At 38.1% G+C, this 14420-nt stretch overlaps 2 protein-coding genes across 6 annotated transcripts in view; both read right to left on the reverse strand.

The window, feature by feature from the left end:
* LOC127424001 (ataxin-7-like protein 2) lies at positions 1-9820 on the reverse strand. Of its 4 annotated transcripts, none has more exons than XM_051668746.1 (10): positions 9660-9820; positions 7030-7098; positions 6280-6589; positions 5854-5990; positions 5459-5541; positions 5121-5332; positions 2839-3010; positions 2292-2413; positions 890-1637; positions 1-282 (listed from the first exon to the last, which is right to left on the reverse strand). In XM_051668746.1, exons 1-10 carry the CDS (start codon positions 9784-9786, stop codon positions 265-267), a joined length of 1998 nt encoding a protein of 665 aa, XP_051524706.1. In that variant the 5' UTR covers positions 9787-9820; the 3' UTR covers positions 1-264. The 4 variants fall into 4 exon arrangements, with proteins under 4 accessions (XP_051524706.1, XP_051524705.1, XP_051524708.1 ...); XM_051668745.1 differs by having other exon boundaries at positions 5854-6062; XM_051668748.1 differs by having other exon boundaries at positions 5854-6062; positions 6977-7098; positions 9660-9739.
* Positions 9821-10300: 480 nt separating this feature from the next.
* LOC127424004 (synaptophysin-like protein 2) overlaps positions 10301-14420 on the reverse strand; it is a 4704-nt gene continuing 584 nt past the window's right edge. For both annotated transcript variants that reach the window (XM_051668754.1, XM_051668753.1), the window contains 4 exons: positions 13555-13673; positions 13195-13399; positions 12322-12513; positions 10301-11429 (listed from right to left, as the gene is read on the reverse strand). In XM_051668754.1, the coding sequence (XP_051524714.1) occupies positions 11319-11429; positions 12322-12513; positions 13195-13399; positions 13555-13673 (627 nt within the window). In that variant the 3' untranslated portion in view covers positions 10301-11318. The remainder of the gene's footprint in view (positions 11430-12321; positions 12514-13194; positions 13400-13554; positions 13674-14420) is intronic.

Raw genomic sequence — 14420 nt, forward strand, 5'->3', positions numbered from 1 at the left:
AAGGTGTTGGCATATTTATTTCAAAGTTCATTATCGGACAGTCGGTTTAGCAGCATAAGGAAAGTCTTGAGGTATTTTTTATACTCAATTGCAGGTCATCCACAATATACATTCACTCACATATAAATTCAGTATACAAAACACAAACACACAGATACATCCTGCTACAGTGAACTGCAAACTCTTCCACCATCCTGTGCATAAAGTCAGCGTCCAATTACATGGCAGTCAGTCTGTGCTTCTGAAGGAGTTTAAGGCAGTCCCTTAGTGAAGAAGCTTTGGCTGTTTGGAGAAAAGAAGAGCAGATGGTCAGGATAAGCATCTAAATGTAGAAAAGCACAGAAAGCTGAGACACAACCTTGATGATTCATCTTAACAGACTATCAATCTGTGACTTCCTATACTTGACATTCTCTCTAATACTGTATTTTTATCCTTGATGAGTTTAAAAGGAAAGATTGCCAAGTTTCTTTGACAACTTCACTGAATTTCCATTTCCCTATCAGGAGGAGTGTATATGTTTACCAGGAGCTACCTGAGATTTCTGACCGCTACACATTGGTAGTATTAGGCCATAGTGGGCCACAATTCGGCCTAAACCTCACAACAACTTTAATACAACATTTAAAGGAATAGCTCACCCAAAAATGAAAATTCTGTGATTAATTACTTCTCATGTCATTCCAAACCTGTATGATTTTCTTTCTTTCGTGAAACACAAAAGGAAAAGTTTAGCAGAATGTTTTTTTTGGAACGACATGAGCATGAGTAAATGATGACAGGATTTTCACTTTTGGGTTAACTTAATGCTACAACCATTAAAGCAAATTAAGCTTTAGTCTTAAATAAAGAAAGAAAATAAAGATAAATGTGACGTGAAGAAAAGTACCTTCTGTGCACCCAGTTTCTTTTGCAGAATTTGGGCTGATCCTGGTCTACCATCCCCACCCCAGGACACCCGACTGGAGTGGGTTTGGGAGAAAGAGGAGAGGATGTTTGGTTTTGGGGCACATGAAATGTTTTTGGGGGGAGAGGCACCGCTAGTCTTACGTTTCCTGCCAAGGCCTTTGAGTTCATATCCAACAGCCCTTTGATTCAGCCCTGAGGACCCTCCCTTATCTGACTCTGGGGAAGAAGAGGGGGAGATATGGGTTGACATACGGCTGGGACTTTGCTTGGTCAGCCCCTTCATTTCAGTGGCATTTACAGATTGCCGGTGTTTGCTGCCAGGTGCGAGTGCACCATTGAATGGTCCATGTGGAGAACAAATTTTGGTTCTGGCTAAGGAGGACTGGTAGTCCCCATGGTGAGGGGTGTATGAGATCTTGCCCTGTCCAGGCGAGTCCTCAACCTCTTGGGGAGATTTCCGCCGCTTACTGGCCACAGGACTCTCCTGAAGCTCCCTGAATCTGGTCTGCAAGGCCTGTTTGCTGGGCCGGCCCATTGGGTTACAGGGCCGGCCAGAACCTGAGGCTGACTGGGCTTTTGTTGGTAACTCTGATTGTCCTGAGGTGCTAATCCTGAGAGAAGAGGCACTGCGAGCAGGTACTGCGCTGCGCATGGCATCATGGGAATTGTAGGATTTTGTAGTGACTGACGGTTGATGAGAACATAGCTCTGACACCTGAGGGATTTTCCTGTAGATGAACATTTGTACTTAGAACAAACACATTTTGGAAAATTCACAGGCAAAAGAACAGGTTTAAAGTATTTACAGCAACCAATAGCTTGGAATGTAATCCACTCTAACTCTGAAGCAAGTTGTTTTTTTGACTGGAAGTTTAAAGGAAAAGTTCACCCAAATTAGAAAATTCTGTCATCATTTACTCACTCTCTTGTCTTTTGAAACCCATCTGACTTTCTTCCTTCTGTGAAAAGACAAATGCATAATTTATAGCAGAATGTCCAAGCTGCTCTTTTCCATACAATGAAAATGAATGGCGAGTATGGCTGTCAGGCAAGAATTTCAGCGAAAAACAACTTTCATGCTGTTCCTCACAAACAGCTGTCATATTTCCTCAGAAGACTTAGGACAATGTAGCGCACAAGTCATACCGACTAATTTTAGGATGCTTTTGTGGTGCTTTTTTGTCCTTTTTGGAACATGACACCCCCTGGTCCCTGTGCACTCTCATTGTATGAAAGAAAGCAGCGTGAACATTCTTTAGTTTCCCATTAAAATAAAGTCATACGGGTTTGGAACAACATGATGATTAGTAAATGATTACAGAATTTGTATTTTTGGGGGAACTATCCCTTTAACATCAGCCTGATGTTGTAAAGCATCTTACTTCCACAGATAAGTGCTAAGGTGCCTCTCCATCATAACAGTGAATGCTGACCGCAGGTGGAGCAGCCGTCGGTCAAACAGTAACACACTGTGTCCCAGTACACGTGCCCCGAAAGTGCAAAGCTGGGTAGAACATGGAAGAGAAGACAAACATGGATTCATTTCATCAGAATGCAGAATTATGGGATGAAGAACAACCAAGTAAGTAAAATAGAATAAACTGATTATACAAACAAAGTATAAAATTCATGATGAATTCAATTTTACAGAAAAAAAAAAAAAAACACGTAATAAATCAAAAGGTGTACAAGAGCATAAGATGTCTTCAGATTTAATCAATGAAACATCCAGTGAATGTTTTGTAACTTTTGTTTTGAACACCTATTATCCTGTATATCAAGGACAGATTAAGAAAATAATGTCTGCAGAGTTATAGTCTGGTGTAAATTATACAACCATCCAATATGGACTTAATTTCAGGATTTTTAAACTTTTCACAAGAAACTTTTAAGATGTTTATATGAAGGAAACTTTGAAGATGTACTCACCCCCAGGGGTTTAGGGTGCCAGGTGCTAGCAGGTAGATGAGCAAATTCCTCACGGTTCTCCCCGTCACTCTCCTCACTGGAGAGACTAGCTGAAACAGACTCTACCTGTGTCTCTTCAGAGTGCATCTTCTGCTCCTCTATATCTACACTACTGTCTGATGGACTCATGGACCTGTAAACACACATATACAGATAAAAGTCCTGTCTAATACTATGATGCACTATCCATATATAATGTCAACATTTTAAGAGGTGATTCTCCTATCAACTCTGGAACTACACATTTTCCCAATAGTAATCTGCATCTGCTGTTCCTTGACGAATTCAAATTTCCAGCAGAATCATTCAACTGCCCTAATCCAATAACCCTTAAAAGGAATAGTTCACCCAAAAATGAAAATTTGCTGATAATCTACTCACCCTCAGGTCATCCAAGATGTATCGGAGTTATTTTCTTCATCAAAACAGAATTTAAGACTTTTAGGATTTCATTTCAGGCCTCCTCCTCTAAACAATGCAAGTGAATGTCCTCCATTTTTTGACGGTCCAAAATGCATATTTAGGGTGCATCAAAATAATCCACACGACTCCAGTCGACAAATAAAGTTCTTCTGAATGCAAACGATTGATTATTTTTAGAAACAAAACAATACTTATATACTTTTTAACTACAAACGTTCGCTTCAGTACATCTCAGTGACGTGCGCTCATGAGAGGGATGACATAAGCTCACTGGTAAGGTTATGCATCACGTGGAGGAGGAGTCAGGAAGTGCGTCATTGTTTACATAGTTTTTTTTATATAGTATTATTTGGAAATTATTATTATTATTTTTATATATATATATTGTTTTGAAATTGTTTTGGACTGTTTTGGTTTGTGAACAGCACAAGTTTCTCTTGTAAGCAATGACGCGCTTCCTGACTCCTCCTCCGCGTGACTTTACCAATGAGCTTACATCATCCCTCTCATGAGCGCACATCACAGAGATGTACAGAAGTGAACATTTGTAGTTAAAAAGTATATAAGTATAGTTTTGTTTTAAAAATAATCAATCGTTTGCGTTCAGAAGAACTTTATTTTTTGACTGGAGTAGTGTGGATTATTTTGATGCACCCTAAATATACATTTTGGACCGTCAAAAAATGGAGGACATTCACTTGCATTGTTTAAAAGAGGAGGCCTGCAATGAAATCCTAAAAGTCTTAAATTCCATTTTGATGAAGAAAGAAACTCAGAAACATCTTGGATGGCCTGAGGGTGAGTAAATTATCAGCAAATTTTCATTTTTGGGTGAACTATTCCTTTAAAGGAATATTCCGAGTTCAATACAAGTTAAGCTCAATCGATAGCATTTGTGGCATAATACTGATTACCACAAAAAATAATTCGACTCCTCTCCTTTTTTTTTAAATAAAAAAAAAAAAAGAAGAAAAAAAAAGAGCAAAAATCGAGGTTACAGTGAGGCACTTACAAAGGAAGTGAATGGAGCCAATTTTTTGGAGTGTTTAAAAGCAGAAATATGAACCTTATTATTTAATAAAAGCACTAACATTAATTCTGCTGTTTTGTATTATTTTATAGTGTATTATTAGTGTATTAATAGTGTATTATTTTCTCTGTAAAATTGATTAAATCGTTGTTTTTACAGTTGTTTTAAGGTTTTAGTTTTTATAGTGTTACATAGTCATGGCAACAAAGTTGTAAAATTGGGTACAACTTTACACAGAAACGGTTTGTAAGTGATTTTATCACACTAAAATCATGTTAACACGTATATTGCTTATGTCTTGTGGCTATACGTTTAAAATAGTGAGTATTTTAACGTTCACAGATTGGCCCCATTCATTTCCATTATAAGCGTCTCACTGTAACCCAGATTTAAAAAAATTTGTTTATAGAAAATGAGGGACGAGTCTAAATTAATTTTAGTACTAAACAACATTATGCCACAAATACTGTCAATTGATCTTAACTTTATATTGAACCCGGATTATTCTTTTAAGCCAAGTCCTGAATTAAAATAAAAAATAAACATTTGTCTGAAGCATTCAGCCCAGCTCCAGATCTTCTTCTCTCAATTGTCATTGGTTACTCAAGTTCAACATAACATTTAACAGAAAAAAATATCAAGTAGTTTAAGAGTTGCCATCCAAATCTCCAGGAACATCATGCCTTCATTTTGCTTGCTGATTTTGACAGGTACACTGGAATTAAGAACACAGAAAGTAAAAAGAACTACAGCAAAATAAATAAATGAAACAGTTCATCCAAAGCTCTACCTGAGAATAGAAGAGTTAGTTGTTTGGTGTGTGTAGTGCAGAGGCCGACTCTGAGACCCACAGAGCTCAGGGTTGGGGAGGCCTCCATGGGGAACCTCTCTGGGCAGAGGGGGGTGCTCTCGAGACTTTGAGCTCATCTTCAGCTCCGTTACAAGTTGGTCAAAGGCTTTACTCCTCCCTACCACCTGCCGACGCTGATGGATGGAATGAATCTGCAGCAAAGGAGAGAAAATAGGGACATCAGTGAATCAATGGAGGTTAAAGCTCATGCCCTTAATTGCTCAAATATGTATGTTGGTGTACCAGTACTTATTTTTGTACATTGATACAATACTTACATTACACGTAAGCAGTCTGGTGCACACTTTCTGTCTTTCAGAATCCATCACCCCACAGTGCTTGTCCAAGTCACATTCTTTCTCTGAAATAAACACAGACACAGTTATTAGGGACTACTGTAAATGGCAAATACATAAATATCGCCCCAATAATGTAAAAGTAAGGAATAATGTACAGTGATACAAGAGACAAGAAACTAGGGAATTGGTTGCCTGAGACAATGGTCAACAGGTTAGTGGTCATTAAACAAAAATATCTAACACAAAATTGTGCAATTGGCCAATCAGAATCAAGTATTCCAGAGAGCTGCGTAATAAACTGAGATACTAAAAAAACCTCATTGATACAAGAACCAGTTAAATCTCAACTATATTGGGTTGAGTCAGGGTCTTACTAAGGACTTTCTTGTCAATTCTGCTGTAAGTTCTTGGTCCATGCAGGGGAGTGTGGGAGTCCAAACTCTTCTGGAGTGGTTTCTCAGCTGGTGAGGTTGCTTTTGGTGGGCTTGGCCCCCGATGCCAGGGTGGGTCTCTGGGAATGGGAGTGGAAAAATGTGGAGGTGATGGAGGGGTTCCGTGGAAAACTTTATCCATCTGCTGAAGACTGGAACATAAACTTGTTGTGTGTAATTGGAGTGAACAGTGGATGTGTAAGATAAGTCCATCCTGATCTACAGACACCCCCCTCAAGAACTACAGTGTGGGTAGTGAATCTATATTTAGCTATAATCTATATAATTCAGCTAATCAATCTAAATAGGTGCATTACATTTTAGGCCCTAAATAATTCTAAGATGAACTAAAGTCTCACTCTTTATTACCTTGGTGCTTCATGTAGTGGTTTGGAGCGTCCCTGGTGGGGAGAGTGAGGTGGTGGGACTTTTGGGGGTCCAGGATCCTGGCTCCTGCTGACTTGACCCCTACAGGTGCTGCCGTGCTGCGAGGGGGGTCTCCCCTGTTGGGGCCGGTCAGAAGAGCAGTTGGACGGAGTGCTGCATAGTTTGCTCAAGGGCCCATGTCGTCGCTCACAGTGCTTCTCAAAAGCCTGTGGTTTTACTACCTGACCACAGTGGCTGCACACCACCAGGAAGAAGTCATCATGTGCTGGGCAGTGGCCATATATACACATGTCTGTGAGGAAAAGAAAATGGCTTTTAATTTTTTTAGATGCTAGACATAATTTGCATTGCAAGATGTCATTTGTCAACCCTTCAGGATAATACAACTGGTATTTGGAAGGTAGATGGTTTGAGCCCCTCAAGTAACAAGTTATGAGTTATCACTATTGTGCCTCTGAGTATGGTGCCAGAGGTTTTGTCCATGTACATTTACATTTATACATTTGGCCGGCGCTTTTAGCCAAAGTGACTTACAGTGCAAATGAGATATACATTTTCTCAGTTCATGCATTCCTTCAGAATCAAACCTTGACTTTAGCATTGCTGGCATCAGTTGAGCTACAGGAACACTGCCTAATCAGATCATTCAAATGGCTGTAAAAGAGTGTAACTGGGGTACCTGACGATCACAGACCAAACCAAACCAAATGTTCTTTGCCCCTTTCTTCTCACCCTCTTTCCTGAGAGTTATGGTTTCCATCCTTTTCTTCACATTTTTGCTGCACTCTTCAATAGAGGACCCTAAAGTTACAGTGAAAGAGGAAATGAAAGAGCAAAGCCAATGCAAGTACGTTCATGATGAATGTTTTTCTTTGGACATACTTATCAATCAGAATTCAAAGCAATAGTGCCAATGTGCAAAATTTGCCCAATTTTTCAATCGTTAGCATTTGTGGCATAAAGTTGATTACCACAAAACTTCCCTCCTTTAAAAACATTTTCAAAATTGAGGTTACAATTTTTTAGAGGGTTCAAAGGCAGAAATTTTAATCAAAAAATGTATAAAAGCACAATTTTTCTGTTAAAACTTGTGTATTATTTGAGATGTAAAGTTGTTTAAATTGTCATTTTACAGTCATTTAAGGGTTTACAGCATTATGTCGTCATGGCAACGAAGATGTACAATTGGCTGTAACTTTACACAGAAAAGGCTAGTAAACAATTTTATCACACTAAAATCATGTTAACATGCATATTGTTTGTCTTGTGGCTATAATTTTAAACAGTGAGTATTTCAACGTTTACGGATTGGCCCCCATTCACTTGTAAGTGCCTCACTGTAACCCAGATTTTCCTTTTTTTCTTTTAAAGAAAATGAGGGACAAGTCAAAATTTATGTTTGTGGTTATCAACAATATGCCACAAATGCTGTCAATTGAGTTCAACTTGTATTGATTTATATATAATTCACCTTTATAATCTGACCATTGAACAGAGGTGGGTAGAGTAGCCAAAAACTGTACTCAAATAAAAGTACAAATACTTTAAAAACAATTACTAAAGTAGAAGTAAAATTTATCATTTAAAAACTACTTGAGTGACAGAGCGCTGCTGCAAAGTTCCGGTGTCCTTAAAGTCACATTAATTATCACTACTGAATTAAACCAGTAATGTAGCAACAGGAACATCACCCATTGTAATGAAGTAAAGGTACTTTTTTTTTTCATCAAAATTTTACTTGAGTAAGAGTAAAAAGTACCCACTATTACACCTACTGTTAAAAGTCCATTTTCACCAAAAAGTAAATGTAGCGCTTTACTAGCCGCCTCTGATTATTAAGTAGTTACACCTGGTCATGTCATTTTTTTATGAGTGTAGTTTTATCAGGAAGAGTATTAAAGGGATAGGTCACCCAAAAATTAAAATTCTCTCATAATTTACTCACCCTTTTGCCATCCCAGATGTGTCTGACTTTCTTCAGAGATGCAAACTCGTGAAATTTGAAAAAGGTGAGAAAGTCATAGCATGTGTTCCACATGTATATTTTCAGCTTATTTTTATTTTTTTATTTAAAGCTTTTTTTAATTGTTCAAGCTTAAAGTAATCCTTTCAAGTGCTTTTGATAAAGACAATTTTACCAAACAATTTGGGCAAATTAGCTCCAGAAAAGGTGACTTTACCTGAAAGGTGAGTAGTTTGCATCCCTGTTTCTTTCATCTGCTGAACGCAAATGAAGATTTTTAGAAGAATTTCTCAGCGCTTTTGGTCCATACAATGCAAGTGAATGGGTGCCAAAATTTTGAAACTCCAAAAATCATGTAAATCAGCATAAAAGTAATCCATAAGATTCCAGTGGTTAAATCAATGTCTTCAGAAGTGATATGACAGGTGTGGGTGAGAAACAGATCACTTTAACATTCTTCTTGTGTTTTTGGTGATTCACATTCTTCATGCAAATCGCCCCCTACTGGGCAGGGAGAAGAACACTGGAGTCTTATGGATTACTTTATGATGCCTTTATGTGCTTTTTGGAGTGTCAAAATTTTGGCAACCATTCAAATTGCATTGTATGGACCTACAGAACTGAAATATTCTTCTAAAAATCTTCATTTGTGTTCTGCAGAAGAAAGAAAGTCACAGATCTACGATGGCATGAGGGTGAGTAAATGATGAGAGAATTTTAATTTTTGGGTGAACCATCCCTTTAATTTGCTGTCAACTTGTGTTGTAATGTAAAGGAAACACAAGTGTGGTCAAGAGCCGTTTGATATGAAGGTGCCACTGGCATTGTTCCCTTTTGCATTAGCCAGGAACATCACTCTACTATTTCGTAACACGGTCACTTAAGGACAATAATGAGATATCCACACCCCAACCAGCTGACCCGCGGAACAAACATTAAATCAGGAATGTGTATACGGGTTCAGTGTTTTATTTATCTTGATAGTTCACCGGTTCGAGATTAATCTCCAGCTTTACTTCCCGTCGCGCGCTGGGTGCTCTGTCAGATCACCATAAGCCCTAACAAGGAACCGCATCCTCTGGCTTTAAACCCCTTACACCATCAAATCAACACGACATAACCAATACTTCCCATCCGTCATATTACGAAGAGAATGGCCATTTTTAGGAAGGGGGTATCTATTGGCAAAGTGGAGCGCAAGCACCTGGGAGTAGAGATTTTCTAAAAGCACAGTGTTTTGGGTTGAAACCTCTGCGGCGTTAGGACCCGGCGGCTCCTTTGTTTGGGTCCTGGCGCTTGGCGTTGAGAGGTTTGCTCTTTTGAAAAAAAATCAATTTCCTGTTATCGCGCGACGCGATTACAGATAAAACGTTCGAAATCTCGGCGTTGTTTTACTCACCCTCCGATTTGGATACGTCCGCTCTGTCGAGCAAAGCGGTCCAGCTTTGCCCTACAAAATCAAGGATCGAAATCCGTCGATCTAGGGCAGCCATTATGGATTTAGCGCGTGCACGCTCTACCACCATCACGACTGGAGCACATTGCTACGTCACGTTGCGCGCTCACTTCGGATTATACCTTCGAGCTCGGGCACGTGTCCGTAAACTTGAAACATTGGAAATAGCCATTGAGGAAATGCCCAACTCAGATGTTGCATCACCAGTCTGTAACTACAGTAAACAATCCGAAAAATAAATAATAGTAATAATAATATATTTGTTAAATTATGTCGTTATAATAAAGACCCACACAAACCAACAACAGATTAAACTGTGTAAATGTCAAGTCCCAAATGCCTGCACAACTAAAGGCTGATATACTGCAGTATGCTGTAAACATTAAGAAAAAGAGTCAAAGAAAGTTTAAAAAAAAAAGTATGTATATAGGGACTCTTTCCTTTGCAGTTTCCACGGGTAAATTAGGCATTTTACTCTAGGTCTCCTGTTGGACAGTCTAGGGGCCCACATGTGTGGGGCCCATCTTCTCTCCATGCTGAGGAATCAATGCAGATGATGTACAATAAACAACAATACAACAAGAAATTCTTAACCATTTTATTAAAAAGGCTCTAGTCTTTGTTAAACACACACACACGTTGGTTTTGCTATACTTGTGAGGACCCTCCACAGACATAATGATTTTTATACTGTACAAACTATAGAGTCTATCTCCTAACCCTCACAGAAACCTTTTTGCATTTTTACAATTTCAAAAAAAAAACAATTTAATATGCCATTTCCCTTGTGAGGACCACCCAAAAGGTCGTCACAACCAGAAATGTCCTCACAGAACAGGTTGATTCTCAGTACTTGGTCCTCACAAATATAGCAAAACCTGTACACAAAAATCAGCAAATTATTATTTTTTTAAACCAACAGTCATACTTGCCTGGTTTAACATGTAAACGTTTTTGCAGTGTAACGTTATAAGGCACACAGTTGAAAAAAATGACATTTAATCACTCAGAGGCATATTGAAAATATAAACTGAGATGATAATTTATAAGGCCAAGATGGACTAGACATGCAAATGTGAAAACACAACAGCATGAGCATATACATTGCAACTTCAATTTCCATAAACAGAGAACATTACAACAATTACAAAACCAGTATATATCCAACTCAAAATATCATTTAGTAAATGGGAGCCAATTAAATATTTTCACGTTTTGTTTCTGGGATAGGCTCAGATGAGATCAGAAACTTAACAGCGACAGTAAAGAGATGAAATGTTACATTTTGATAACAGCTGTGAAAACATTTCACAAGGAACAATTTCGTACACACGTTTGTGCTAAGGTGCCCTTGTACCTTCAAAATGTAACAATGCTTTTTCACTAAATATACAGCTTTGCTGTAGTGTGTAATATGCTCATTTATATTTGACCTTATTTGAATGGTATGGAGATATTTTAGAAAAGAACCTTTGGCGGATTTGTGACACAGGTCACACATCAGGTAGACACCTAAAATCAGTTGGCTGGGGTGTTATGTAGCACCACCTTAATACTGTAGCAACACCTGCTTGATGAATGTGTATGGGAACTGTGGTTTAATTAAGGCTGTCCGACACCCTCTGGCTGAATGGCCGACCTGTGGAACGGTGTCTCCTTGTAGATGAACCAGCAGTTTCCTCCCCACAGGATAAGGTTGAGGAATCCAAAGATCTATAATAAGATGGACAAAACATGAACAAGAAGTGACAAGATTGAATAAATAAGTGGTTGGCACAATATATATTATATATATATATATATATATATATATATATATATATATATATATATATATATATACACACACACACACACTTATGTTTACTTAACCACAACTGATTTGTTTTAAATTCATTAGATTTTCAGTCAGTTCACTTGGCGGCCATCTTTGGAACGCTCCCTATTTTTCTCAAGAGGCATGCCAGTGCAGCTCCTATCTACTTAAATGGCAAAGACTGAACTCTCCAAAACTGTTGGTCAAGATTACGATCAAAGAACATATTTCAAATCAGCAGTAAAATCTGAATACACTGGTATCATAAATTGTGATTCTTTACCTCAGATATAGAGACCCTAAAAAAAAAATGAAATTTTCCCCGGCTTGTGTAGCTAACGCGCATGCGCGTTCTCGAGACGATTGACAGGCGATGTCTGCATCTTAAAGGTGATTGGCTCTTTTACCTGTAAGGCGGGACTTGACCCGTCACACTAAATAGTCTCTGCTGGCATTACGCCATCATGACAAGGGAATTGTAATATTGGATATAACTTTACACAGATATGGTTTGTAAGAATTTTTATCACACTAAAATCATGTTAACACATGTTTACGTTCTTTGATTGTACATTTGAAAACCCATTCACTTCCATTTTTTTTTTTTTTTTTTTTTTTTAATATAGTCGGAAAAAGTTTTGTTAATCAGCCCAGAACATTCCTTTAACTCCACTTAAATGTAAGCATACAGTACATTAAATATTTACAAAGATCTAAATAAATCCATCCATTCAGACATCGATGTATGATGTCATGTGTTTATCTTGCATCATGTTACAATTCTCTTACCACTGAAGAATTGAGGCGGCCCATTAGGGGGAGGTGCCCAGCAGCACACTTGGCTGATGATAGTTTACAAACTTCAGTTATGGACACAAGCGTATTTGGACTGGTTGCCCATTTCACATCAGTGAGGCCTCTTCCCCAAGCAGATGAAGACACCAGCCAAAAAAATGTAAAGATCCCAGTTAACAGCAGATCCTATGGAAAAGTTACATGGAAACCTTTATAAATACTTTGAAAACAAAAATCTTTTTTGTTCATGCAGCAAAGGTTTCTGAGGTATTTATTTTTTTTAGGTATAAAACCTTACAAAATTAGTCCTGGTATTTGCAGTCCCTGAAACTCCTCAATTTCTTATAGCTTACTTATTTTTCACTGTAATGTAGTGTCAATGATTCACTGAACTTTTTTTTTTTTTTTTTTTTTAAAGTGAAAGATCAGTTTTTCCACTTTCCTTTACTATAGCCGCTGGCCTATTTGGGCTAACAGTTGCAGATGTTGTCAGAAAAACACCCCTCCGTTTCTTCATTTACACACCAGTGTGAAAGAAACCGTTCACACCCCCACACAGCAGTTTGCAACAGCACACAAAAAAGCTCAAAACAGTTAATACTCCAAATGAGTTCAGAAATCTAGCATAACACCAAGCAGGAAAATCTAAAAAAAGGCCAGGGATTTTAAAAAACGAATTTGTCACACATGCAGAGGCTGGCTTTCAATTCCCATACAAAAGGGTGAACATCTGAGTGAGCATTTTATATGAAAAGGATCACATGTGCAATTGAAAGAAAACAGGCAAGTACAAACATAGTGAAGGTGTACAAATGCACAGAGAATTCTTAATTGCTTCCGTGTGGACTTGAACCTATACACACTTACAGCAATGGGGCCACGAGGAGACTCTCGATAAAGGTGTTGATAACCAAGGTACAACACAAGAGTAGCAGTGCAGTAGAGGAACGCCAGAACTCCAGTAGTGACATAAAACTCGGCTGAAGATGAATAATCCCCAATCAGTTGTCTGGTGATGACCGATGTGTCATTGCCCTTGCAGGTTGGGACTTTGTAACTCTGGGTATTAAGCCTGTTTAACAGAGAATCATAATAAAGAACTGACATATTAGAAGGCAAAAAGACTCTGAATTTGTATAATGTGTGTAATGGCCCTTTTATTGTGTAATGTTACTCAGTTCTTTATATTGTATATTGCACGACCTAAAGTCATTCAGTGGTGTTCACCTAAAAGGGTAGCCAAAGGATACAGATATTTCCTCGCTGCTTCTGCCTTGGCATTGGATGTTGAAACTTGTAGAGCCAGAATAACCTGCGGTTGTTGCAAAAGCAAATATGGCAAATATCTGTGGCCATGAAAGAGAAAGTAGAAGACAGCGGTTACTGAACAGAAAGAGGTGGAATGAATATAGTATTTTAATAACCAAAGGAAGCATGCATGTAACTACACAACACTGGAGCCAAACATATAAAAGGAATGTAAATAATTGTATAACAGTGAAAAAAGTGTGGCACAATGTCAACCACTGTTTTCTTCCCAACAAAGACTATGCCATCTTTAGGGGCACTTCATCATCAAAAGTGTCACACATCCTCACTCTCTTGTAATGACATTTTGCTTCTTTATAATGGCATTCTTTCAACAAAAAAAAAAAAAAAAAAAAAAACGAGATGCACACTGCAGTTTTTAAAACACCTCAAATACTGTGAGAAGGTCATGTCTGAGGCTTTTTTTTTTTAAAAATAAGGATCACAACAGAGGCCACAGATTCAAATGCACATGCATTAATCAGATCAATGAATAAGGGTGGAAAATGCCCTCTGCATAACATCACACATGGCATGTCACACTGAACATACCTCAGAATGGAAGTAACATAAACAGTGCAGAGATAGTTTATAGATATACTTTAGCTTGTCACTTGTATTAGTCACTTCATACAAATGTTGCATCAAATAGTAGCCTAAAAAGATGATGTGTACAGCCGTAGAGGTCTAAAATGTTTTCATTTTAAGCTAAAAGTTTTTTTAAAAATGGCATTCTCTGGCTGCAGTTATGGAAAGAATGCTCTGATTACTGAATATTGAGTTTT

This window comes from Myxocyprinus asiaticus, chromosome 33 (assembly GCF_019703515.2).
Source record: "Myxocyprinus asiaticus isolate MX2 ecotype Aquarium Trade chromosome 33, UBuf_Myxa_2, whole genome shotgun sequence".
NCBI lineage: Eukaryota > Metazoa > Chordata > Actinopteri > Cypriniformes > Catostomidae > Myxocyprinus > Myxocyprinus asiaticus.